Consider the following 27,514-nt stretch of genomic DNA (forward strand, 5'->3'; position numbering starts at 1 on the left):
CCAGTAGACAGGGTAGATTCCAAATCATTTATCACTTTTAAAGTGCTTCCATATGCGTGTTGGACCCAGCCTGGCCCTAGGCAAACGTTTTCTGAATGCATTAAAATTCAGGACTATTTTTTTTTAAGTGTAGACACCAATGTTTCATTGAATTCATGTCTGGTAATTATTAGCTTAAATTATGGCTCACACATGACTTGACAAAGTGGACCATGAATTAAAACACACAGACACACACACACGCGTACACACACACAGACACACACACATGCCCGAACTCTTCAATAGATGCGCCCAACTCGTACATTGCTCGTTATTGAGATGTCAGTCAGTAATCATTAGGCAAACACTCTTCATGGAGGGAACTGCTAAGAGGCCCAGGAGTCCCAAGAGACGATCTAAAAATGTCAAAAATGTTACAGTATAAATGAATGACACCAACAAGAGAACATGTGTTAGAGATGCAAGCAATTAGTTAATATATTACAAGTTTCAACCTCTGAGCAAAACAGGCAACAAAAATTTCCGCTTGACAAAAGGCTACAGATAAGATCAGGTTGATTCCCAGACAATACAAATCTCCCTGAATTGGAGCAACCCTCCAGCAGGCTGGGGTGGGTGGGTGGGTGTGGGGGGAGGGGGGGTGTGGGTCTCAGGGGTTTGTAGGGTTTGAGCCCCTGGACTAGGTCCTGCTTTGCCTGGAAAAGACTGGCTGGACTGCTGAGCTCTCACCGTGGAGTAGTGGGGTCTGACATGAAGGAGAGTATCCGGGACCCGTGGATCTGGCTCACGAAGCTAGCTGCCTTCTCCTTTCTGGAGCTTCAGAATGAAATTTAGAAGGTCGAATGAAATCCTATTGCTGTTTTCAAAGGAAAAGAGGTGCCCGCAAAAGGTGACAGGGGTGGGGGATGTTATATGGGCAAATGCTTTTTCATTGCTTTTCAGATTCGAAAAACGAAATATGGTCTGTTGTGTAGTTTCCCTCTCTCTCTCCCTCTCTTTCTGATTCTCTCTCTCTCCCCCACCATATATGTGTATATACATATATATATTATACATGTATACTACATATACACACATGTATACATACAGAAAAGATGTTTTAAGCAAAAAAAAAAAATCCTCCCACATATAAACACACCCAGAATATATGTTTTAAGCAAAAATACACACCATGTGCCCTTGGACTAAGGATTTGAATAGATCCCTTAGAAATCCCAAGGAAACATTGAGAAAACAAGAAAAAAAGGAATGAAAACCTGAGCTCACCAACTCTATAAATGTAAAAAAAAAATTTGTAGACAGTTAAAAATGTCCGCCCCTGTACACACGCACACCTACACTTTCACACTTCCTCTGTTTACTAAATAACATTTCAGCACAGTTTTCATCTTATAAGGAAAGTGTTTGAAACTTGGAATAAGTGCACTTAATTAAAGGAAGGCTGTGAAAATGTGCACTAATCTGATATGACTAATAGCAAAGTGCATGAAATTGCTAATTAGAATTTCATTAAAGGTGCTGCTTTATCAGACTGTGAATATCACAACCTTTAAAATTCTTTCAGGAGAGCTTAATTCCTTTTCAAACAGAAATATTCTTTAAAGACATTTGATTTGTTCTGAAGGAATTCATGGCTTAGGCTGGAACTTAAAATGTTGCCGATATTCCAGGAGGTGATATCAGAATAAGAATATAGATCAGGGACTTTGTTTCATTTGCCTGATGAATCCCTTCCTCCCCCATCTCTATGGATTATTCTTCAAAAACCCAGTCATGAAAATAGAGTTGAGTCCTTGGTTTGATCCACTTGTAATTTGTTTTCTGCTGAAGCCAAACGGTTCTTCTCTCCCTCTCTTTCTATGACACACACTCACACACACAAAAGGAAAACTTACTTAAAAAAATTTTTAAGCCATTAAAAATCAAAGTAAACATTGTGATTTTCACATTCATTAAAACAATAAAAGGAAAGAGACAATAAACTATGTTTTCTTTAAAGGAGAGAGCCACCCACTTAAAAAAAAATCAACTTGCAACTTTCACTCTAAAAAAAAAACTCTTAAAATACTAATAACATTTTAATCACAAAATTGTACTTTTTAAAATTAGAAAAATTCAGTGTTAGCAAAAGCAAATGCATTTTTACTCCTTTACTGACTTACTTTTCTAGGTTGTAAGTTTTCTTATTTCACATTTTAATTATTCTCTACACTAAATCTGCATTTCAGTTTGTTTTTTTACCATTCAGATTTTAAAAATTCTTTCTGGTCTTCCATCTTTTCTAATTTCAACCGTGTTTTCTGTCACTTCTCTTTATTTTCATATGCAGAAAGTTGCTGTAATACGTTACTCTCTCTGCCCACAACTCTCCCTGTTACCAATTGTATTTTTGTATTTGCTGTTTTTCCTGATGGTTCCAGAGTTCTTACAATTAGTAACTGGTTCCTTTTAATATTCAAGCTTGATTGAACAGTTACATTTTGTTACTGAAAAACTATTAATGTTAATGGAAACTACGGTTCACTCAAAGCAGCAGTTTACTTTTACAGAAGTTGTTAAAACCCAGCCTGCCTTCAAATTTGCTGAACACACAGGTTCACGGTGATGTAATTTTGCAGAATTGAGTATTTTAAATACACTTGAAAAATGTTGGTTTAAAAGCTAATCAGTCATGTTTACCTGATGACCATATCTGAAAGGGGAGAAATGAGAACAGAAGTAACTTTATTTGAGAAGCAGTGTGATTTCTTTGGACATTTAAACAAATCTCAAGTGAATTAATTACAGTTTGCACTGATTTTAGCTCCGGCAGGAGGAATTTTCATGGCATTTAGATAATTTATCAACTGGGCTACGTAACAGATTAAAGGTTACATTTTCCTTTCCAACGTTTGGGAGGTACGTTTGCTCAGTAAATGCACCGATTTTAAAAGATCGGTCTAGACTCAAATGAATGAAAATTATGCTTGTTAACTGGAACGTCTGGAGTCCGAGGTGGGGCGTCAGCCTTGCCTATCCGCGGGCCACCGTAGTCAAACAAAGCTGCTAATTCGAATGTTTTAAGTTTCGAATTGAGAAATATTGTTCTAATATGGCAACAATGGGGCTGTTGTCCTTCCAAGCGCTCAGCGATGGCGAGCTCCTTACAGCTTGTTTTATGCAAAAAGAATGGCAGGTAATTGTGATTTAATTCTTTTCAAGTAAATTACAGTGAGTGCGTGACACAAAGCCGCGGCGGACCCTCCTTTCTCTGTCAGCAGTTGAATTAATGATGGCAGGAGTAAAAACAGCAATTGTGCACAACAGCCCTCCCCGGTCCCCACCCCTGCCAAGGGGGGACCTGCCAATCAGGCCGCGCCACCACGAGGCTGGCAATCCTCCGGTCGCGGCTGCGGAGGTTCGGGCAAGGAACGTTCGGTGGCTCGGCGGCGGCGGCGGCGGCGGCGGCGGCGCGGGGGTCACGGAGCCCCGGGCCGCCCCAGGCCCCCGAGGTGCCCGCAGGAGGTCGCGGCTGCGCGCTACGGGCCGGAGCGCTCCCCGCGTGGCCACCCTGGGCTCCGTCGGCCCCCGGAGCAGGCCTACGGAGCGGGACGTGCTCGGCCGTGTTGAGGGCAGAAAGGGTTCCCGGTGGCCTGGCGGTGCCTGCCTCCGGGAGAGGCTCCCGGAGGGCTCCGGGAGGAGGCGGCGTGGTCGAGCGAAGGTGCCAGGAGGCCGATGGGCGAGCCCCTGTCTGGGCGCGGCGCTGGAGGGCTTCGGGCGCGCCTACCGTCCGAGGGGCCCCGAGAGCAGAGCGCCAGTTCTCGCCCCCAGACCCGCGGCGCCAGTGTTGGAAGGGAGACCCTGGGGGAGCCCGGGGGTGTGTGTGGGGTGGTGGTGGGAGGGGCGTTGGTGGGGATCGCTTGGAGAGACCCACCGCAGCCAGTCTAGGGCGCAGGAGAGGGCTTTGGGATGCTGCTGGGCACCCGGCGCTAGGCGCCAGGAGTCATTGAACTGACCGCTGACATACTGTGTGAACTGGTCACTTCCCTTGTACTTGAACAAAGTGCGAACTTCTTGCTGAGGCCGGAAGGGGCTGTGTCCTCTCGCTCCTGCCTGGGGTCTGCTCCAGTGAACTCTGGGTTCGTCAGGTGGAGTCCTGCCTGCCTGTCCTCAGTGGGTCACTCGGGGCAGGTTACTTCACCTCTCTGGCCTCAGGCTCCACAACGGAAATGGAGTTGATGCAGGAACCCCTACCTTCAAGGGTCCTCATGGGCACTTAATGAACTGACCAGTCCGGGGGTGGGGGGTGGGTTGGGTGGGTGGGGGCGTTGGGCACAAAGTGGGGTGCCTACACCCGTTAACAAGTCTCACCCCACCTCAGCCACCTACACCTGCTCCCTTTTCTTGGATCTCCCTAAATGCGTCCCTGCCCCAGGGCCTTTGGCCCTTTCCAGGGAGAGCTCTTCTCTTGTTCTTGGCCTGGTTTCTGTTTTAGGCTTCAGCTTAGCTGTCATCTCGGAAAGATCTTCATGACCCCCTAGCTCTGCCATACCACCCATCCCTACTACAAATTTCTTTGTTTTCTTCCTAACGTTTATCCTGATCGGAATGTTTTTCTCTATTTACTTTGTGTTTATTGTCTATCTCTTCCCCCAAATCAAAGTTCTGTGAACTGGGGGTGGGGGGGTTGGGGTGGGGGGTGGGGCTTCATTGGTCTTGCTCTCTGCAGGTCCCAGCACCCTGATCGGGGCCTGCTCTGGAGTAGGTTCTCAGTAAAAGCGGTAGATGGATGGATGGAGTCACGTCTTCTGACCTGTACATCAAAGCGGTTGAACCCCGTCACGCCTAAGTGCCTCATTCTGTTGTTTAACAAGTGAAATTGTCAGCATGGAAATTCTATTTTTTTAATTAAAAAAGATAATTTTTTGAAAGAGATTGAGGTTTTCAAAAGGGTGTCATTTAGAGACTTTTCTCGGGGGTCACCGTCTTTCGACACTCACTAGTTTTGACCAGGAGGGTGGAACGGATCTATTCTGAGCTCTCCCCCTGGCGACCTGATCTTGGGAGTTCTGATGGAGGGGCCTTCTGGATTTTCTTCCCAGTCCTGATTTCTTCCATAATTGCCCAGGAACTCTGCAGACCTCCACCCGACAGAGCAGCAGTGCCCACCATCTCAGGCTACCTGCCCTTCGCTGTCACCCGCCCCCCCAAACCCCCACAGTGACCACCTCACTCAGCACTGGCCTTCTGTTCTCAGTCTCTCCAGCCAGATCTTTTCTGCTCCTTTGATGGGTCTTCTTCGGCATTAATCACAGATTCACACCTGCTTTTCCTCCACCCTGGAGCCAGCTGCTTCCAGTAGACTGGCTCCTGCCGGGCTTGCCAGACTTCGGGAAGGAGCCAGTGAGGGCCAAGAGAGGCTGGGTGGGGCGGCCTTAGCAGCTCAGCTCATACTGCAGAGATGAGTCAACTAGCTAGGGTCACTGTGTCTCCGTGCCCAAGCTGGAGCCAGAGACAGAGTATTTCTGGAAAGTCTGGTCTGGCTTCCATCTCACACTATTTATTTACTTGGTGAGGTCATTATAAACAATGAGTATCTCGGACACGGTCACCATACTTGGTGGCCAAACCCCATCCCAGGGTCATGTCTTTGGGAAAGAATTTGAGGACCTCTGGCGATCCAGAGACCAAGAAGCACAAACACTCAACTCCTTCATGCATCCAAAACCAGTTGCTTAGCACCTTTGGACTGAGAACAGTGACAGACGCCGAGGACATGGATACAATAATAGCTTGTACTTGTTTAGCCCTTTTCTTGGGCCTGGAACTGTTCTAGGTGCTTCGTATGTGTTCCATCACTTACGGTGTTATAGCTCTATGAACCAGATTCTATTATTATCCCCTCCTTTGCAGAAGGAAGCGGCCCGGAGCACGCACACATGGAGTTCACCAAGGTTACACAGCGAGGAGCAACAGGGTCAGGACTTGGAACCAGAGCGTGCGCTCCTTACCACCAGGCTGCACTCACCCTCTGTCTCTGTCTCCAGGGTGGATGAGACACAGCCGTGGCCCTCCAGGGGCACGGAGCCTCAGAAGGAAACAGAGAAGGTAGGTGGGCAGGTGTGGTTCTCCACGTAGGGTATCAGTCGTGATGCCTCATGGTTCTTACTGTCTACCCCAGGCCCTGTTTTCGTTGTTTTATACATATCGCAGCACTCTAAGAGGAGGAAGTGACATCAGCTCCATTTTATAGATAAGGCACGGAGAGGTCCAGCAGCTTGCCAGAGGTCTCAGGGATAGTTAATGGCAGGGCGGGATTGGGTATGCACAGAGCCTCGCTCCAGAGCCCATGCTCTTACCCTGGCGCCTGGCTGGCCATCCTCAGGCAGCCAGGAGGGCGCTGAGCCCCTTTGCAGGTGTCATAAACACCATGTTTGGAGCCGGAGGACCTGCCGTGAAGCCCTGGAGCTGCTACTCTCTAACTGAAACCCTCCCAGGGCCCCTGTGAGGATTAATGAAGATCACATCCGGGGACGGCTGCAGTAAGGTGCAAGCTGCTGACCTCGGAAGTCTTGGGTTCTATGAACGCTGGCCCATGCTGGGCACAGTGGGGCAGGGGACAAAAGGACAGTCCTACCTCATTGATCTTGCCATGCAGCCCAGGGAAAATGAAGGGGTGATTATTTTAATTGCAAAACAAATGACTGCAATGAGATGCTTGGTGATACAGATGAGTAGACAATGAAGTCTGTTACTTTTTGTTTGTTTGTTTCTAAGAGGACTGTATTCAAAGGCCTCTGGGCCAACCCTTGAATTTGGCCTCATGCCAGACTCTGTGCTTGATGCTTCCTGTGCTCAAGCCTCCAGGCCTTCCAACAGCCCCATGAGGAGAGACAGACATTATACCCATTTGACAGGCTAAGATACGAAGCCAAAACAACGGGTTAATAAATGGAGGAGCTGGTTGAACAAGTCCAGCTGACTCTGGTCCTGCCAGGGCTACAGTTCCACAGGTCTTGGTGCGGGGCTGGCTTGGTGGGGGGGCTGCCCTCATCCCTTCTGGTTCTGAATGTTTGGCTTTAGCTCTACTTTGTCTGAAGGTCCCCCACCTCAGCCGTGGTGCTTTAAAGCCTTCACCCCTTCTCGGTCTTGGGGTTCTGTTAACACAGTGCCTCTGTTGAGTGCCTTAGGGCTGATTCTGTATCTCCTCCACACACCCGCCCACCAGCCTGTTGCTTTGGTGCAAGAGCCTGAGGTCGACATCTTGACCTTGTACAAGGCGCCAAGTGAGGACATGTTATCCCAACCCTAGGCCCTCACCCTGGGTGAAACAATCCCTCAGGGGGCCAGGGTGGTATGAGGAGATATGTTGTTGCCTTGGTTCCCCTCCATGTTCACCCTAGACGGGCTTCTGGCCCCATTAACTAAATTTATTTTGGCCTAAATGAGGCAATCGTTGGAGAGAGTAAACACTCTACCTTCATGAAACCATCAGGCAGATTGAAAGGGGTTGGAAAGGGGACAGCGGCCACCCATGGGGTTACAGAATCCCCTCTACATGGGCTGATAGGCTCTGTCATGGTGTTCCCAGACAACAGGTGCCTGGTGACTCTGCTGGTATGTCCACATGTCCGTGGGAGGATTCCTACTGTCAGGCTATGGCTGTGGTGGGAGAGGGGAAAGACGGGGCTCGAGGATGAAGGATACACATTCTCCATTTGCTTTGATCTTATGGGGTGGCCTAGAGCGACTGCACGCCGAGTGGGTGCACACATGGGTTTGTGGCGGGGGGGGGGTGCAGACCTATAGGACTGGCGTAACAGTGAGGGATGGGGTCCCTGCTCCCCCACTTACCAGCTGTAGGGAGTTGGGAAAATTGTGTCACTTCTCTGTGCCTCCATTTTTCTCCATCCAGAAAGCTGAGCTAATACCTAGATGAAGCTGACAAGGTCAGTGGGAGAAGTTAACTTTGCAGTACATGGAAAAGCATTTTAAAGGATGTCTGGCACAGAATCAGCAGTCCATAAATGTTAGCTGACTCTAAAATACAAGCTCAAAATGATCTTCTCCATCTACGTCTGCTTTCCCACTCAGAACATGTAACGCACAGAGTCATAGAATGGAGTGTCTTTTACACTGTATGTTGATAAGAAAGGAGCATGTGGTGTATTCTGGGTTTCACCATTCACTACCGTGTGATCCTTTATAAGTGTCTTACTCTTCTGAACTTCATTTTCCTTATCTATAAAATGGATATAAAATTTAAAAAACTACTACTAGTAGTGAGGAGTAAATGAATAATGTACATAGAGCAAATAGTATTTATTCGTCTTCTTTATACTCTGCCTCCCCACCCGCCCCCCAATACAAGTCCTTTTCGAAAGGCTCTGAGATACCTTCTCCAAACCGGTTTTCCTTCCCACCTCGGTACCTAGGAAGACTACATTTCCCAGCCTTCAAAGCAGTCAGGGGCCCCACGTGACTGAATTCTGGCCAGTGGAATGTGAGTGGGGGTAACATATGCTGTTTCCAAGCCTGGCCCCTAAAGTTTCTTGTAAGATAGTTCATGCTCATTTTCTCCTCCATCTGCCAAAGTGATGTCACTATACATGGTGACCGTGGAGGCCACATGTTGGAGATGGTGGCACCCGGGCCAGCAGAGCCCTGCTCTTTGCCCCTATGCCTTATCAGCCTGCTTGGACTGTAACATGTTGCATTGAGCCATAGAGACTTAGGGGTTTTTATTGCAGTGAGCAATTAGTCTCTCCTGACATATACAGAATCTTCTAGAACCTCTACCTAGTATAAACACCTGCATACATTCATGTAAGATTTTGCACAGATTTGAGAGACTTCCTGGCCCTAGGTGAGGACCTGGACTGCCTTAACGAATAAGAACCGCAGAATGTGGTGGTGAAACAGCCTTGGGAATGCCTTTCCGGCTTCAGGGCCTCCCTGCAGCAGAGAGGTCCTGAAGGCTTAAGGGACTTTAGTGACAGCTTAGTCTCTCCGGGAAAAGGTCGCCTATGAAAACATCACTAACCATACAGATGCTCTCCGCCATGCTGCAGCTGCCAAAGTGCTTGCTCTCATCCTCGTGGTACAATCAACAGATCTGATGGGTACAGGTCACAGGACCAGGCAGCAGCTGCTCCTGGCTGAGTCCCTGGGATTCTGCTCAGGGCCCTCCAGGGCTCCTGCCCTGGAGAAGATCAGCTCTCCTGGTCCTGCTGCCCCTGTTCCGGTGAGTGCTCCCTGGAGGCCGGGACTGGATGGCTTCGATCCCGTTGCTCCTCACAGCCTGCTGCAGAGCTGGGCTGAGACAGACATCATGTGGTTCACACAAGGTTGTTGATTCCGGGGGTCAAGGACCATCTTTATGGCATTGTAGAAAAGTAAATACTCTCAGCTTGGCTGAAGGTTCTAGTAATTAAATATAAGATAATAATAGTCATGTACTGAGTGTTTGTTCTGTTCCAGATCCACCTATTATTTCACTAAATCCTTCCCCATAATCCTATCAGGCGAGCTTGAAAGCCCGTGTTCCAGGTAAGGATCTGGAGGTGTGGAGATGCCTAGCCCAGGGCCCAGAGCTGCTGGGGGTGCTTCAGAGACTCTACGGGGGTCGATCCAATGGCAATGACAGCAGACTTTTTCTAAGCCCCTACTATGTGCTACCGAAGTGCTTTTGATGCATTATTGCATTTGACTTTGAGAATTTCCTGATGGAGTGGGGACTACCATTATTTCCATTTAGAGGTGAGAACACCCAGCTCAGTGAGGCTAATTTGCTCTTTTCCCCAAGGTCGTGTGTCTAAAAGAGGGGGTGCCTGCATTCAAATTCAAGTCACTCTTCGGAGCTTTGGCACTGTCACTCCCTTGGCACCTGGCAATGCCTCCTTCCCCCTCTTAGAATGTGCAAGAGGGACCAGTAAATACTCTTCCAGGGGCTGGGACTTGGGGTGGGGAGCCACCCTGAGATCAGATTGACAGCCTGCTTGAGTCTGCACCTACTGTGTGCAAATTTGGGTCCTAAGCCCTGCAGTGATACAAAAGAGGCCCCGACTTTGCCAAGGAATTGACATGCCGGTGGAGAAGAGAGCTGTGTACCTGCACCTGCTGCCTGAAGAAGTCAGCGCGGGGGAAAGTGGATGCTGCAAACCTTGGAGGAAAATTGCACCCACATAACAGCAGGGATGGCTTTACCAAGGAAGTGGGGTTGAGATGAGCTTTGTCTACCTGGATTTAAATCCCAGCTCGCTGAATGACTTTGGGCGAATTAGCTAGCTTCCCTGAACCTCCGTTCCGCTGTCTATAAAACGGAAATAACAAAGGTCCCCACCTTACAGGATTACAAGCATTAAATAACATTTAAAGTGCTTGGAATGAAGCTCTAGATCATCTACTTATTTACTCTTCTCATCACAAGGACTAGGAGAGTTTCAGTAGGTGAAGAAGGGAGGTGTAACACACCCAGTGAATGGCATGCGCGAAGCTTGAGAGTTGGGAAGCAAAAAAGTGTTTTAAAGAATAATAAGTAGCTCAGTCTGGCTGGCTGATATGGGGGGCAATAGAAGATGAGGCTAGAAAGAGAGTCTGGGCTGAGGTCGATGCGTATATACTTAACAAATGGCAACGGGGAGGCACTGAATGTTTCTGAAAGGGGGAGTGTTGTGGCTGGAACTAGGTCTGGCTGCGGAACGTAGGGTGGATTGGAATGGGGGTGACGGGGGAAGCCCAGTGGAAAACTATGGTCATGGGCCAGGGGAGAGGGTGGTGACAGCTGGCAAGGCAAAGAAAGCAGGAATTGGCACTCACAGTTGGAGGAAGGTGTGTTAGACACACCCTTGTCCAAGGGCAGGTGTGCCATGGGCAGTGGTGCCCTATCCAGGTCCAATTGAGTGGCTGGGAACCCACAGCAGGACTTTCCTTTTGCAGGCCCAGGCTTGGGATGCAGCCCTCTGGGCACCACATCGTCAGCGGCATCTTTGTGCCAAGAAAGACAGATGAAAGGTAGAGAAATGGGGGACCAGCCTCCTTTGGTGCTGAGAACCCAGGGCACCTGGTGTCCTCAGGGTGGAAAAGCTCTTTGATGGTCCAAACACAGGTTCCAGAGGACTCATTTGGAAGGGAAAAGGGAGGCAGGCTCCTTTTGGGTTTTCACTGAGGTTTTTGAAGAGCAAAGCAGGCTGGTGAGAGCTGCCTGTCTGAGGCGTGTTTTATCTTAACCTTTCCATGTAATCCTGAAAGCCCACCTAATCAATTGAAGATCATAAAATATTAGACTTAATGCTGCAAAGTGCTGCTTTTTAATTCACATAACAAGCTCCTAAATAATTCAAATAGCAAACAGACCCTGCAAGTCAATGGTGGGAGGCTGCTTGGATCAGCGGGAGAGTGTCAACACATGCCACGTTTCCCGGATCGACTCCATTTCAAGAACCCTATTAAGTTAATTGCCGGTTTCTGACAGCAGAGAGCATGCTGGGAGCACAGCAAGCTTTATTAGCCTCCGTGGCATCTGGAGACATCAGCCATTTTGCCCCTACTTGCAGGCACTGGGAGCAGCCTGGAAAAAAGTAAATCAAATTATGAGACAATAAATGCTTTTGGCAACATGTGGGTATCCGATTCATGGGTGAATCCAAAAGAGTTCGGGTGTCAGTTGCCAGTCTGTTAAATTCTTTACGGCGACACCGTCTCTATATTGCAAGAGTCTCAGGGGATGCCACGGGGCAATCGCACCCTTTAGTTGCATCCTTTGGCACCGTAGGTAAACCTGAATGCAAGCCAGGGTTTCCCACCTCCCAATGACATTGCTGGGTAAATGGAGTCTCTAGCATGGGAGTTGGGTGGACATTTGGAGCGATCTCCAGTTTTCCCAAATATTATGAGTTACGCGTTTAGGTTTGTAAGCACATCTGCTTGGGTTTGGAAACCCAGGAGGGACCCACAGGGTTCTGGTGTTGTCAGGGGTGGGCAGGGAAGGGAAGACATGTGAAGTCAAGGTCGCCGGCCATCTGTACCTCCCATCTGGACGTTCCCAAGCAGGGCATTGTTCCAGGGCTGCATGCCTGCCGCTTGGCACTCCTGGTGTTCATTGACTATGGAGCATGGCAGGGCATCCCGGTGACTAGGAGATCCTACGGAGTGGGGCTCCCTCTGATCTCTCCAGTGCCTACCTTTATATGAGAAAACACCAGCAAAGAGAGCTTCTGGGATGGCCCCAAGGTCACACAGACAGCCACTGCCAGCTGACTTTAGGACAGAATCCTGTTCTGTTGCTGGGCATCATCCCATCTGTGCTGTTTCTCTTTAGGATGTGATGGTGTGATGGTAACAGCCTAGATGAGCTCAAGATTAGTATCCCAGCTCAACCACTGATTGTTAGTATGACCTTAATTTGAGCAACAAACATACAACTTCACTGTCCCTCTACCTTGCTGGCAAAATGAGGACAGGAGTGCTTCCCTGAGGGGATTCTTCTGGAAAGGACTGCATTAGTGATAGTTATGTGAACCATGTGGTTAAGACCTCAAACTTGGTAGCTAACATTCAGTATGATTTCCTTCCCAGCATCTGTGCAGACTCCTATGAGCAAGACTCAGATAAGCAAAACTGTTTGCATTTCTAGATGATTCTCTCTACAAACTGAGAACCTTCCGATTTATTGGGTTTGTGCACTTGATTTTTTTTTTTAATGAGGTGTGCATAAAGGTAGACAAACTACTGTCTCGGATCTCTTCTTACCCCTGTCCTTAGATCTAGCCTTAGTGTCTGCAGCAAGAATGCTTCTGCATGAATCAGGCCTTCAAAAGGATCGGAATACAGTTGGAAAGAATATCCAAAAATGGATGGTAGGAGTGAGGACTCTGGGGGCAAATCAGTGGATTGACTGTTCCGGTCCTGGTTCTCCAGTCTCTCTGCACTGTGGGATTGCTACCCTTTGATGCTGGAGGGGGGGGCCGTCTCAGACTTGGAAGCTGGCATCTTCCTTTCATGGGGGTTGAAACTGAGGCTCAGAAAGAGACAGGGACTCGCCTGAAGTCACCCGGCTAGTTAGTGGTGACACCAGGGATGGAAGCTGGGTCTCCTCCTTCCCGGTTCTGTCTTCTTTCTGGTTCGCAGACAGTTGGGAGTAAACTTGGTGGCATACGAGCTGATTTCCCCCTACCTGGGAAGAATGGACCACTGCCACTGGGCCAGAGCCTTGCTCCCTCCTGCCTTTCCAGAGAGAGGATGTGCCTTTCCCCCAAAACCTCTCTCTGAAAATAATGTCAATTCATAACTCATCTCTAATAGTAACAGCTATCATTTCTGAAGCCTGAATTCCAGGCACTGGGTTTACATTTTCTTCATAACCCTTTAAGGTGGGTGTTACTGTGACTCCCATTTTTCAGAGGAGGAAACTGAGGCCTGGGGGTGAAGTGACTTCACCAGAGTGACATCGCTGGTGAGTCAGAGCTAGGGCTTGAACCAGAGTTCATTTTGACTTGAGCTGTTTGCTCTGGCAGCACCAGAGAAAACCAGAGCTATTTGTTCTAGCAATACCCTGCCCACTATTAGACTCTGGCTCATGCTAGAGGGCTACAGAAGGGGTCACAGGGAGAAATGGATCCCTCACCTGGGGTCCAGCACTAGCCGAATGTGGTAGGCACTAGCCAGGAGGTGCTGTTGGACCCTCATCCTGCTCATGATGTTCTGTCCCCTTCCTCCCCATATCCCACCTGTGTCTACTGCCAGGGCGTATTGGTAACCAGGGACCCAGAGCTCCTCTTTCACACACTTACCAGCCTCTAGTAACTAAGTATATATATTAGGATTAGGTTCAGCTGTACTTAACAGAGAACTCCTATAACAATGACTGAAATGCATAGTTTCCCCTCTGATGTGTGAGAAGTCCTGGGTAGGCTGGTGTGGTAGCTTCGTGATCCTCTGGGGCTCAGGCTCTGTCTCTCCCCATGCTCTGTCACTGCCCGCATTTGGTTTCTGTCCTCAGTATTTCAAAATGCCTGCTGCCGCTCCAGCCATCACACCCACATTCCAGGCAGCAGGAAGCAAGGAGAGGGAAAGGAAAGGGTCTTTCTCAAAGTGTCTTTTCTCCCTTTCAGAGAATCTTTCAGAATTCCTTTTATGTGTTTCTCTTGCTTCTGTTGCCTGAACTTGGTCATGTGACCACATCCAGCTGTAAGAGAGGCTGGGAAGCACATTCTGTAACTGGGCACATCACCACCTCCAGACTCTAGGTGCTCGTGAATGAGGGAGCATGGGTACTAGGGAAGGGGCAGGTGGACGCTGCTGCACCATGATGTTGTGCTCCGCTCCCACTTGCCAATGTGCTGATGACGGAGAAAGGTGGCATCTTGAATGAGTGAAAACTTGAGTTATCTTTGGTGAGCATTCTAGAACACACTTGGAGATCATTGGAAATGCCTGGGGATGCCGCAGGCTTAGGATTGGAACCACTGTGTTTTCTGGGGCTTTTTGTTCTGAAGATGGCAACAATGATGAAATCGGCAGTAACTCACACTGTCATCGGCTTTCATCCCACACTGTCCCTTCAAAGTATGGATTAGTTTTATTTCTCAGGATCTCTTCTCTTCATGACACATTTATCTGGTGGGTCTTCTTAGGTTGCTTGGAGAACGGGTTTCTCCCTCTGGAGGATTCTGATGATCACGGGGCTATAGAAGTAAACACAGATACCACTGTGTCCTCTCTGCCTGTGTGCCAGACACTGGCCATGTACAGGTCACAGCATCCCCAGACCCACAGCCAGGGGCCTGGTGGCCCCATCTTACAGATGAAAAGTGAAGGCTCAGAGAGGGTAAGCCATTTGCCCAAGATCACACAGTGGTGCTATGGACTGAACATTTGTTCCCCCTCCTCCTGCCCCAGTTTGTATGTTGCAGCCCTAATCCCCAACGTGGTGGTGTTTGGAGGTGCGCATTTCACGGATAGTTAGGTTTGGATAAGGCCATGAGGGTGCAGCTCCCATGATGGTGTGGGTGCCCTTGGAAGTAGGTAAAGGGCGCAGAGCTCTGTCCCTGCCATATGGGGATACAGCTAGAAGGCAGCTCTCCACAGTCCTTTACCATACCGGCACCCTGACCTCAGATTTCAGGCCCCAGAACTGATAGAAAGAGATGTCTGCTATTTTTTTTTTTTAGACTTTATTTATTCATGAGAGAGAGAGAGAGAGAGAAAACAAGCAGGGGGAGCAGCAGGCAGAGGGAGAGGGAGAAGCAGGCTGCCCACTGAGCAGACAGCCCGATGCGGGTTGGGGGGGCTTGATCCCAGGACCCTGAGATCATGACTTGAGCTGAAGTCAGACGCTTAGCCCACTGAGCCCCCCAGACTACCCAGATGTCTGCTGTGTAAGCCCTCCCCCACCAAGCTGTGGTATTTCTGTGACAGGGGCAGAACTAAGACAGCTGGTGAATGCAAGAGCCCAAGGTGGTGCTTTGCATCACCCCAGCCCCCAACGCTGGATGCATTCCCAGTTTCACCTTCACCCCCCTTGCAGGCAGTGGCTCCTGCGACGAGGGGGCATCGCTGAGACCTCCAGGTGCATGCCGTGGTCCGGAGTTCCTTCTGGTCTTCATTTCCTCCTTTTCTCTCCTTTACTCAAGACCCGGCCATAGCCTTGGAAAGACCCCTGCAGGAGCCCAGCCCCATCCTTCCAGCCCCACTGTGGGCTCCAGGCAGTCACATCTCCTTTCTGGACTGCAGGTGGCTCACGCCCTGGGGCCGACCCCCTTCCCGGATCCCCACTGGCGCACAACCCTGTGGACAGAGTGTGCTGGCGACATTAGGAGCCAGAGCGTGGGCTGGCTAGGACCAAGTTTCCAGAAGAGACACAAAACAGAGGCTGCCCTTGTCCCCCTCTTCATGATCCGTGAGTGGAGCCCCCGAATCCCAGCACTAGACCGGAGGGGCGGGGGGCGGGGGGGCGTGTGTGCGCTGAGACCTGCTGCCTACCAGGTTTCCATATACATAATCTAAATATATGCTTTGCAAATTGAAAAGCGTTCACGTATAGAATGTGGCTGTGGGGAGCGAATGCTCTCTTTGAACGTGTCTCTTTAAAGGCAGAATTTGCCAAGTGTTTTCCTGCCCTGAAGGAGCCACTTGAACATGGCCGCAGATGTAAAATGGAAATTGAAGTGTCTCTCCAGGCCACCGTACAGGGATAAGACAGGCGCAGGCTATTCTAAGCGCTCATTAATAGCAGGTCTCCGAGGGCCCGGCAGCAGCCAGAGGATTGTACTCATTAAAAAGGTGACGAGGTAGAGTTTTGTGCCTTGCATGCTTGTCACTGTGGGATCCTGGTGTTCAGATGTCGCCAGCGGACCCCAGAGGGGTGCCCCCGGCTTGCTGGCATGGGCGACTATTTTCTGAAGGGTTTGAAAGCGTCTCCCACTCGTGGATGGGGCGAGCAGCCCTTGGTGTTTGTCAAGTGGGTTCGTCTCTCTTCCGAGGCAGGGCCTGGATGGCGTTATCTTGAGACAGAAGCAGAGAGAGCTTTAGCTCATTGGCTAATGAAAGATCATTGGGGATTCCAAACACAGTCCTTTAGATGGCATAGTAAAGGGCCTAGAGCCTCCAGTGTGGTCTGGGCTGGGGGCTTGGGGACTTCAGCAAAGTCTGGAAGGGACAGGACCCTTATAACTGAAGGGACTGGCCGATGGTTTCATGGGAGTCCCAAATCCCAGCAGTGTCCCCTTGCCCAAGGCCACTGCTTTGTTTTAGAAGAAGGGGATTCTTGGCTCAACCTTTTCTTTTTTTTTTTTTAAGATTTTATTTATTTATTTGACAGAGATCACAGGTAGGCAGAGAGGAAGGGAAGAAGGCTCCCTGCTGAGCAGAGAGCCCCATGTGGGGCTCGATCCCAGGATCCTGGGATCACGACCTGAGCCAAAGGCAGAGGCTTTGACCCACTGCGGCTCAACCTTCTTTCTCTTGTCCGTCGGTTCCCTCCGCTTAGCAGTGTGTCTGACCGGAAAGGTACTTGATTTATTGAATGAGCCAACAAAGGAATGCATGAGGGGCTCTCTGGTCCCAAAGACTGGCCCTTGGTCCCTTCTCAAAGTGCAGCCGTTTGGGGATTTTTTTCACTTGTGACCTTTAGTAGCTTCCGGGCTATGGCCTTTACCTTGAAGTTAGGGTCACCACAAGGGCACAGATCTGAGGAAATGAAGACAAGAAGATGATCATGGCCTCAAGCTCCTATATAGAGTGTTTTCTCTTATTTGTTTTTATGACATGATATCAATACTGTGTTGAGAACTAGGTTTATTTTTACCCTTCATTAGCAGGTAGAAAATGACTGTGTTACTTATGAAATGTCACAATAACCTGGGTTTAAATTAAACTACACTTCAAAAATTATAAAGCTCAATATTAATAAAATGGGTTCAGGGTTGGAGGGGGTGGGGAGATAGGGAGAACATTCTGCAATTTTTTTTTAATGCAAAAGAAAGACACTTGGCTCACCTCTGAGAGGACTTGAGTTGCCCTACAGAGGTACGTCTCTCACAATTTCAAGAGCCGATGAGAAGTCCCAGGGAGAGAGAAATATGGCAGCAAAATCCGTCCACCTGAAGACATACTACGCAGCACATCCCTGGTAGGGTCTGGAAGGTTGTGTGCTATACCCTTGGCTCTGAGTTTCTGAGAAGCCAAGGCAAAGAGGGGAGGAAAAGCAGTGATGAGGTTTTTAGGAGGTTCAAGGCCTTGGGCTTTGGAGGGAAGAAAACCAAGAGGGAAGAGTGAGCATAATCTTGATCCTTTTTTTTTGGAAAATAATTTTGAATAACTCCTTAAAAGACCAAAAACCTGTCACTCATGGTCTCAGGGTACCCATCCTCTTGCTGAAATATCCCTCCCCAATTACTTGGAACTGCCTAGAGGGTGTGTCATGGTGTTCTGATGGCCCGGGAGTACTGCTGCTCAAAGTCACCCCAGGCATCTGTCTGCAGACCTATCATTAGGGCACCCCTTCCTGGGAAGAGCATCTGATTATGCCTCTGGGTGATGAAGGGCCCACGAGCAGGCTGCGGTCAGGGTGAGGGAGGGCCTCAAGCTGAGGCCCTGCAATTGGGTGGGGTTGGAGGGTGAGGGTCTGGGGGGATGCTGAGGACAGGTGCACCTGATTTCACAAGCACAGTGGGTTGGACGCTGTGGCTGGTTGGTGGGAGGCCAATCCAGTTATGGCATTACTGAGCCATGCTCGGATGTGACTTTGGTGTCTCCTACACATCAGGTACCTCGAAGTGTGAGTGGACCACAGAGTTCCTAGAATCTCTAGATAACTCTGGCAAGAGGATCAAAGTCTTCTTTGTGTTATTTGACCTGATATGACATTCATCACAAGTCTCTCAAATGAGGAAATGAATTAATGATTGAATAAGTGAGTGCCATGACTACTACCATGGTTCAAATGCCATCCTTGCTTCAGCTGCTGTTCAAGGTCACTTCCTCCAGGAAGCCCTCCCTGTATTCTCCTGCCCTTTCTTATCAAGACTCTTACAGCGCTGGTATGTGTGACCAAAGTGTGAATGCCTTCCTAGGTGCTAACAATTGGAAGGTCTTTTTGTGTTTTCTTGTGGTTCCTCATTCTAGCCAGACAACAAACACATTTCTTCAACATGTACTCACTCAGCTCTTATCATTGGCCCCACTCTGTGCTGGACCCAAGGAATTCAAGAGGAAAGTGAACAGATAAGGAGCTTATAGTCTAGTGTTGGGGCTGGCAAACCCCAGCCCCTCAGCTGGACTGAGCCCAACTGCCATCTGTTTTTGTAAATAAAGTTTTATTGGTACACAGCCATCTCCATTTGTCCACATGTGGACACATGTTCACATGTGTTTGGCTGCTTTTTGAGTTTCAGGGACGGAATGGAGTTCAGTGACAGAGACCACATGGCCTGCCAAGCCCAAGATATTTGCTCTCCGGACCTTTACAGAAAGATTTGCTGCTCCCAGTGCTAATGAGAAAGACAACCTAGAAAAAGATCATTCCAGCATGGTATGTGAGAGGCAAGGACAGGGTACTATGGCTGAGCCCGGCAGGCCTGGGGTTGCATGTGTTACTGCAGATACGGCAGCTGGGAAAGCTGCTCTCGTGGAAATGTTACGTGAGCTGAGACACGAAGGCTGAGGAGGCTGCTCTGTGAGTTGCTAGGATAGAACATTCCCGGGGGAGGGAAGAACATGTGCTAAAGGTCTTTGATGTGTTGTAGGAATGGACGGAAGCTTGTGTGGCCGGGAATGCAGTGGACAAGGAGAGAGTAGGACAAAACCAGCATTGGAGGTGTAGGCAGGGCTAGATCAGTGATTCCCAAGGGTGCCATATTGCCTTCTTGAGCTTGTTTGGGATATTTGTGGGGGGCGTGCCTAAACTGAGTGAGCAGGCACCAAGGATGGAAGACTTCAAGTGGTTCAACAGTCTGACCCACCAATGGACTGTCCTGGGTCCTGCGTGACTTTGGGGTGTCCTAATGGATGTTCATGAAACTGGAAAGCCAATTTCTCATGATCTTAACCTGGACCTAACTCTCCTGTTCATATAAACTGAACATAACTTTGGCACAGGATCATGTATATATTGAATTATCTAGGAATGGATCTACCATATAAATTAAGGAAAGATTGCACTGTGCTTTGTTTGGAACATCATCAAGTGGTGTTCGCCATGTGGGGAAAATCACGTCACTCATGGCAACGTCCCTTTTGGTATTTGAGTCTTCCGAACAATACACCTGTTGTCACGTGTGTTTGTAGCTATGGCATTCACTCTGACTTTCCACACAAAGGCACATCCTTGTGTTGATGAGTGAAGTCATGCCGGAGAATTTGCATATTGAAATGTGTATTATTTTATTACAAATTACTCCTTCTCTTTCCACCTTTATATTACAGTTAAGGCATTATGTCGATTAAAACACCAAGCAATGTTTTAGTGTAGAGAAAAACCATACTACCTCTGAATTTTGTCTCAGGGTAGCAGAGAAGCATTATCAGATATTGTCTGATGAGAGAGCACCAGGGCTGGACCCCACTGTTCTGTGTGGGTCTTGAATCCGAGTTTGGATTTTATGCTAAGAAAATTGAGGAGCCCTGGCAAGATTGTAAGAAGAGTGGTGGGTTCTTGGAGGCAAGGGTACTGATTATACCTCCTCTTTTCCTCTTTGATCCCGTACTTACTCCCCCTAGCTCGTGGTACAATCTGTAAATTAAAGAGCTACCAGCCAGAGCAACCTCAGCCTGAGAGCTTAGCAGGTCTGCGCCTCTCCTTACAAGTGAGATCGCTCTGGCCAAGAGGGGTTCAGTGGCTTGTCTGGGCCAGGTGGTAAGTGGTATCTGGTAAGCATGGTGTATATGTGTTTGGGTTTGGTCCCTGCCTCCCTTTCCTGCCCCTGAGAGCCCGTCTGGGTCCTTTCTGGTTTCCCTGCTGTCCGATCCACCCACTAACCTTGGCCACCTGGCCAGACCGGGTCCTGCTCCCAGGCCTTCCCCCTCACTCTTGTTACTCCCATGCCAGGAGCTGGCTTCTCAACCTTTAGACCCCAGGCCAGGATCTAAGAATATCTCCAAGAGTATTCCCCAACACCTGCAACAGATGTGCCCGCAAATTACCTGGTCCCAGTGGGAGGCGGTGGGGAGCAAGGGAGGAAAGGGCATCGTTTTTCTAAAAGCATTACACACTTAATTTGCAAAGTTACATCACACATTCATGCACAGGTCAACTCTCTGGGAGCTTATTTCAAGACCAGAGGCAGGTCCGTGTTCCTAAGTGCATTCTTCACAGAGAAGACAGCATTGACGGGATGGGGAGGACTGTACAGGTCAGATGCTTTCGTGTCTACAAGGTCAGATGGGGAGAGATGGATATTCACAGGGCCCCTTCTCTGCCCCTGTCTCGATAGACGCCCTCCTTCGTCTTTCAAAGACCCCGTGTGCACTTGAAGCACCCCCATCTCACAGGTGCAGAAACTGAGCTACATGACATCATGCATACTTTTACCCCTTACATGCCCTGTGACACAGGCAAACCTGAACTTGAACTCAGGTCTCTAGTCTCTCACCATGACTTGAGACATGTGAGTATGAGGTATAGAGCTTATCATATGTGTATATCATGAAGAAGCACATACACATTGAGGTATACTTTTTTTGTTGTTGTTATTAGATAGGACTGTGTTCTTTATTTTATAAGAGGCATGGAAAGCTATAGAACTCATGTGAGATTACAGCCAGAAGTAGAGAGAGAGTTGTCTGCAGAACAAGTTTAACAGGAAGTGGTAAAAATGAATAGTTTGAGTTCAATCTTCCAACCCATAAATTCCAGCTCAACCAATGGACAAAACAATTGTATTGAGGTTTTTTTGTTAATGTAAGGATTTTTGAATATTAATGTGAGGGTAGTTTCACGTGCAGAATAGAACATTTTGAAGTATTTGGTTTCCAAAATTAATGTTAGATACATTATAGCTACAAAGTTAAAAGCCTAGTTCTTCCTTATGCTTTCAATTTCTGCTTATAAATGATATTATCCTATTCATTCTTCTAGTAATTTTTTTGTTATGATTTTATATATATATATGATAAAATTTACTATTTTAACCATTTTTGGAAGTTTAACTTGATTATTTGTGAAAAAAGCTAGTTTGAAGAGAATAAATTCAATTCTTTCCCTGTAAACATAAAGAAACTCAAAAATGTGGAAAGCTTCATGAATTTGCGTGTTATTCTTACACAGAGACCATGCTACTCTTCTCTGTATCATTCCAATGTTAGTGCTTGTGCTGCACTGTTTTAATCATTTTTTAACTGTACAGTCCAATGACATCAAGTATATTCACAGGCACATACCTACTTTCTAAAAACAACCTAAGAAATCTTTTCTAAAAATTCTAGCAAAGGACAAATGGATCGAAGTCTTCTGGGAGAAAAGGCAGCCCCAGAGGCCACCTTGTCCACATTCCTGGGGGCCGGAGAGCGCTTGGAGGCACCTGTGCTTATCTGCTAAGATGTCTGTTTTGGCCGGGTTTTACCAGCCGTGAGACTTCATTGCCTGTCACCGCGGAGAGAGCATCTCAAAACCAGGCTCCCTCCCTCTATTTTTCAAAGCCATGCTTCCCCAACCAGATTTACATTTTCAAAAACCCTTCAGATAATCACAGACCCAAGAAACTTCCACTCCTCTGAGGTTTAATTAGGAGAAACTGTCTTTCTAGTACTTCCAAGAGCCTTGCTCTAAATTTCTCAGCGGCAAGAGAAGGTTCACGGCGGATGAGTGGGAGCAAGCGGAACCTGTGAACAGCCGCCCCCTCTGTCCCCCTCCGTCCCTTGCAGCGGAGATAAAGCCATGTTGCAGGTCACTGAAATCACATTGTGAGTGTGCCCTGTATCATTAGGACCCAGAGAATGGAGATGATCGGAACGCAGGATAACACATTAGCGATAGATAATAGAGTCTAAATAAACATAATCAGCTTTCCTCTATGTCTTCAGACCAAAGCTTATCTATAAATACCCTAATGACGCCCAACCAGCCAATTACTCGTTTCTTGGAAGAGCCCCTTATTAATGGCGTTGCAGTGAGGGAAAAACATTAATTATTGGACACAGTGGGATCTTTTACGTTCTGTCTGGTCCGGACAGCACCAATTAATGCAACAATTATTATCAACGACCGTGGCAGCATACCGAGTGCAGCCACCCCAGGCTGGTTCGATGGGGTGGGAAGAATGTGCGCGCTGGGAAGACATCACCCACACTCTTTTCATGGAGCCTGCTTCTCCATCACTGCGGAAGCTGCCGGAACAAAGCAGAGAGTGGCCAGAGTGTGTTGGTTTTTCTATTTAAGCCATAAGATAGTAGTCCTGGGGTGCTGAATGGGGGAGAGTGGGAGGAGTCAGGCACTGGTCTGTTGTGTTGAGTTGCTAAGTGAAACTAGGCAGAAGAGTAGAGAAGAGAGGCCACCTTCAGAGCATGGAGCGTCTGGCTTGGCTCCTGCACACTCCTCCATACTCTTCTCTCCCACTCATTATAGTGCACCCCATGCTTCTCCCTCAGCTTTTCCAGTTCAGCTGTGTTCTATCCTGCCCCAGGACATTTGCACAAGCTATTGTTAATACCTGAAAGAGCGTCTCTGTCCTTTATAAGGCTGACTCCTTTCTGAATGTGGTACAAAGGTTCCCTTTGCAGAAAGGTCTTTCTTGATCTTGAACCCAAAATACACATTTCCTTAATATTAGTCACTTCTTGTTTCTATTTTTGCACAAAGTCAATCATAAGTCTTGAGATATTTAACAGCTCTATCTTATTATTTTATTTGTGTCTGTCTCCCTCACAAGAATGTAAGCTCCGTGAGGGCAAGGACTTTGTCTTTTTCTCCAGCATCTACCCAAGTGTTTTGCATTTAGGAAGGGCTCAATAGATGTTTGGTGAGTGAGTAAATAATGCACGGTGTAGAAACAGATTGTACTTGCAGGTGCTATGGAGAGTAAATCAGCTATCTTCTTGCAAAAATTCCACAAGGGGGAAAATACCAAATTGTTCTATTCAGAGCACTAACATCTTCTGCAGACTCTGTGTCAGCTGTACTTCCGCACTTCATAGGTGATGGACATGCTTGAGGGGCCTGTGATGGGCTGTCCTGTAACCTACTGGCTTCTATTATCACGCACATCATGGCCTGCTATTTGAGCTGACTACAAATCAGTCCGCTCTGCCCAAGGTACAAACCTGTTGCAGGAATGCTTTTATTTTTCTCTTCTCGGTGACAAGGAGGGGCTCTCTTCTGGGAGGCATTAATTACAAAGCACTTTGGAAAATTAGTCCAGTGAAGGATGCAAGGGCTCCCCTGAGCCGCGGTCAGGGCTCTGTGCAGTGGGCCTGCCCCTGTGGCCCTTCCGGAGAACGATCTCTAGCCTATTTGTGCTACAAGTTACCCTTTGGAGTGTTAAAGAAGTTCATATGTGTTATTCAAGGTCAAAGCCCAGTTCAAGAAACTTACCTGACCTTCCTGCACCTCTGCAATCTGTAGTTACTAACCACATCCAACCCTGTGCACCCTTCCCTGAGATGACCTTCTTCTGAGGTTTTCTAACCAAAGTGGAGCCATGGAAGCTCAGAGGCAGTCCTGGGGTGTACTCAGCCTAGGACTGCTGTACAGATGTGGCCACAGCGAGAATTACCATCCCATTTCTTCCAAATAACCATCTCCAGGGAAATACTTAGAAATGACAGGGACACTCGAGGCATCTGTCAGGGCTGGTTTTTCTTTCATCTCCCTGAGAATGGCAATGACCTCAACTCACAATCATCTCACCCGCTCCGCACGCCTCTAACACATTTGATCTTGACCCTGCAGTTAGGCGCAAGTGTGGACTGCTCAGTTCCTGGTCTGTTTGGGGGCAGAAAGGTGGGGATCCCCTGGAGGGCAGGGTATACAGTGTCTCTACATCCTGCTCAGCGCCTAGCTTTCTGATGCCTTGGCCATGTCCAGTAGAAGTTTATCTCAGTGCTCCACTTTGTCAACATTCTGGACTCTTCCTCTGCCCCCTGAGACCAGCCTGTGACCCATGGAGAGTGGGAAGCAGAAACTATTCATCCTTCTATCTCTGGTGCCTGGCCCAGGGTCCTAGCCCCAGAATGATTTTCAGCCTTCAGAATGAGCGAATATGTAAGCCCTTGAAAGAAGCTGCCGAGGGCATTTCAAAGGGAGCTGTCCCTGCTGTGGAATGCCCGTCCTTTCCCTCCCGCCCAAGAAGGAGCATTTGGAGTTACTGTGTGTTTCTGTATGCCCAGCAGGAAAATGAAACATATAGCGAGATGTTTCCAGACAAGGAAGCTGGTGGATCTGAGTTCAAATCCCAGTCCTGCCACCTACTGGCAGAGGGTATTGGGCATGTTCCTGAACCTTCTGGTGCCTTTGTTTCCTTGTATGGAAAATACAAATAATGGTCGTGATCTCCTCATGCTGGAGGGGTGTTTGATGTTTGGCTAATATCAGTAGAGTGTTAAGCATGGTGTTTGGGACAAAATAAACCTCCAATAAATATTAATGGCTGTGATTACTACTTGTAGCAATGAAGAGTTTTAGAACACAGGAATGAGGTCTCCAAGGACAGTCAGTTGATAGTTTTATACTGACTGCCCTGGGGAGCTAAGCATTGTCCTGGGCTCTGAGGTTACCGTGGTGACAAAGGTTGGTTCTGTCCCAGAGAATCTGTTGCACGTCAACCAAATACAGTTGCTTGCTGCTGGGAATCTTATTTATTCTGAAGACCCTGACCCATGTACTGCAGGAAGACACCTCACATTGGTGTGGGGTGTTTGATGAACAAAAAGAACGACAGTGACCTTGGAGTGTGGACTGCTTCCGAGGGGGCTTGTGGTGGTGTGTGAGGTGTGTTTCACCACTGACTCTAGTAGTCTCTGGATTGTGCTGGGCAATCATCAACCATCTTCCAATCAACCAGGGCCTGAAGCCATGTAGAAATACCCATTCAGAAGGTTCTAGATCATAAATCATGGGCTATAATTCAGATGGTCTGCTGTTAGGACTCTAAATCGGGATTCGTGTTTGAAGCTACTGTATGTTTTTTCCGTTTGTGGCTTCTTGGTATGTTTGACACTATCACACAGATTATGATGAAGGTCCTCTGGTTACTACCCACTGCTCAGGAGGACCGTCTCTTTCTCTGGGATCCCCTGGAACCCTCCCAAGTGAAGTTGTGTGTGCCCCATAGTCGCTGTGTTCTCTGACCGCCTGCATTCTCCTTTCCCCATCTGATCAAGCCTTCCTGCTTGTGTCTCGTGACATTTTGTGCAAGTTCAGTATCGTCCTCAGCATAGTACCTACACGTGAACCTCACATAATTGGGGTCCCTCACGTAATATGTGTACCTTACATAATTGCTCTAACCACCTACCTTATTTAATTGGAAACCAGGAACCTTTGAGCTATCTAATGACATCATCTGACTTTTATTAATTTCTGCCTATTTGCTTAGTTGCCAATTTCTAAACTTGTCTTGAACCTTGGTGAGGGAAGGAAATGCTGAGCAGGCAGCTTTTGTTCAAGCAATAAATGAAATATTAAATGAAAAGAAATGAAATCAGTAATAAAAGAAACCCACAAAAATATTAAGTTGTGGTACTGAAGACCATCTCTACTGAGTCTGCAAAACACTTTCCTTTACTATGAAGATGGGAAAGTTTCCTAGGCTCTAAATTGGCTCTGGGTAGTATGTAGGAGAAACCAGCAGGCAGAAGGTTCAGGCCTCCCCTGGTGTATGTAGTAAGTGGCTAAGAAAACAAGCCTTGAGACAGGCGGCTGGCTAGTCACACGATCTGGGGTGAGTCATCTAGGTTTGTGGGACCTCCATTTATTCAGCTATAAAAAAGGAGCCAAAATTAGCCCCCATATCATAGGGCGGTGCTGGGCTTAAATGAGATCATTGGCGTGACGCACTTAGCACAGTGCCTGGGTCATCGAGAATGCTCAGTAATGGAAGGAAGGATGAGTGCTTTTCTAATAACTGGAACCAGTTAAAGGTGGTCTGAGCTTCCTTGGAAATGGGCAAGGGAGTCCCCTGCTAGTGGAAGTCCTTTAGAGAAGGCAAGAGGTTCTCAGAGTTTCAGCTAGGGAGAGTGTTCAAGTTCGATTCTGATTTAATACATCGTGGGGGAAGCCTGAGATTCTGGATTTCTAAGAAGTCTCGGGGAATGCTGGTGTTGCCAGTGACCACACTGGGGTGGCAGGGAGCTGGTTAGTTCCTTGGGGAACTGCTGCAGAAGGTCATCCAGACAGAGCAATGAGCTGGACCCCTGCTGTCCTAGGGGGCGGCCCCTGGCCACTCACCTTGAGCATTTGAAATGTGGCTTAGTCCAAATTCAGATGTACTATGAGTGCAAAATACACAAAAAATTAGTATGTAAGAAAAGAATGTGAAATATCTCAATAATTCTTACTACATGCTGAGGTGATAATATTTTGGACTGATGAGCTTAAGTAATCTGTTTAATTAGTTTCACCTGTTTCTTTTTACTTATTTTTGTTGTATAGGGATACTGGGCAATTTAAAGTGACACAGGGGGCTCCTATTTTCTCTTTCTTTTTTTTTTTAAGATTTTATTTATTTATTTGACAGAGATCACAAGTAGGCAGAGAGGCAGGCAGAGAGAGAGGGAGGAAAGCAGGCTCCCTGCTGAGCAGAGAGCCCGATAGGGGCTCCATCCCAGGACCCTGAGATCATGACCCGAGCCAAAGGCAGAGGCTTAACCCACTGAGCCACCCAGACCGCCCCTCCTATTTTATTTCTATAGGGCAGAGCCACATTATCGCTCTGGTCCCTTGGGAACGGGAAGCCCCAGGAGATTGGCTTCTCACCAGGGCTCTAAGCTGATGTCCCCCCCCCCATGTCCTTGTGTATGTCCTGTGCGTGCCCTGGGGCACATGTGTGGCCCATCTCCTCCTAGTGGTGGGGGCAGTGAGCAGGGAGAGACAGAACTCCGG

The 27,514-nt window shown here is 48.0% G+C and overlaps 1 protein-coding gene, 1 long non-coding RNA gene and 1 pseudogene across 2 annotated transcripts; 2 read left to right on the forward strand and 1 right to left on the reverse strand.

Moving 5' to 3' along the window:
* The first annotated feature begins 3,103 nt into the window (after positions 1-3,103).
* Positions 3,104-16,178, forward strand: LOC116572840. Its single transcript, XM_032312207.1, has 4 exons — positions 3,104-3,178; positions 5,896-6,090; positions 15,715-15,966; positions 16,074-16,178. The coding sequence occupies exons 1-4, from the start codon at positions 3,104-3,106 to the stop codon at positions 16,176-16,178; spliced, it is 627 nt and encodes a 208-aa protein (XP_032168098.1).
* Positions 16,179-18,252: 2,074 nt separating this feature from the next.
* LOC116573585 lies at positions 18,253-25,045 on the forward strand. The gene is made up of 4 exons (XR_004278886.1): positions 18,253-19,012; positions 20,200-20,335; positions 20,913-21,086; positions 21,904-25,045. It is a non-coding gene; the product is annotated as an uncharacterized LOC116573585 (long non-coding RNA).
* On the reverse strand, positions 21,701-21,797 carry LOC116573786 (annotated as a pseudogene).
* Positions 25,046-27,514: the final 2,469 nt, after the last annotated feature.

The sequence above is a fragment of the Mustela erminea genome, chromosome 14 (genome assembly GCF_009829155.1).
Source record: "Mustela erminea isolate mMusErm1 chromosome 14, mMusErm1.Pri, whole genome shotgun sequence".
NCBI lineage: Eukaryota > Metazoa > Chordata > Mammalia > Carnivora > Mustelidae > Mustela > Mustela erminea.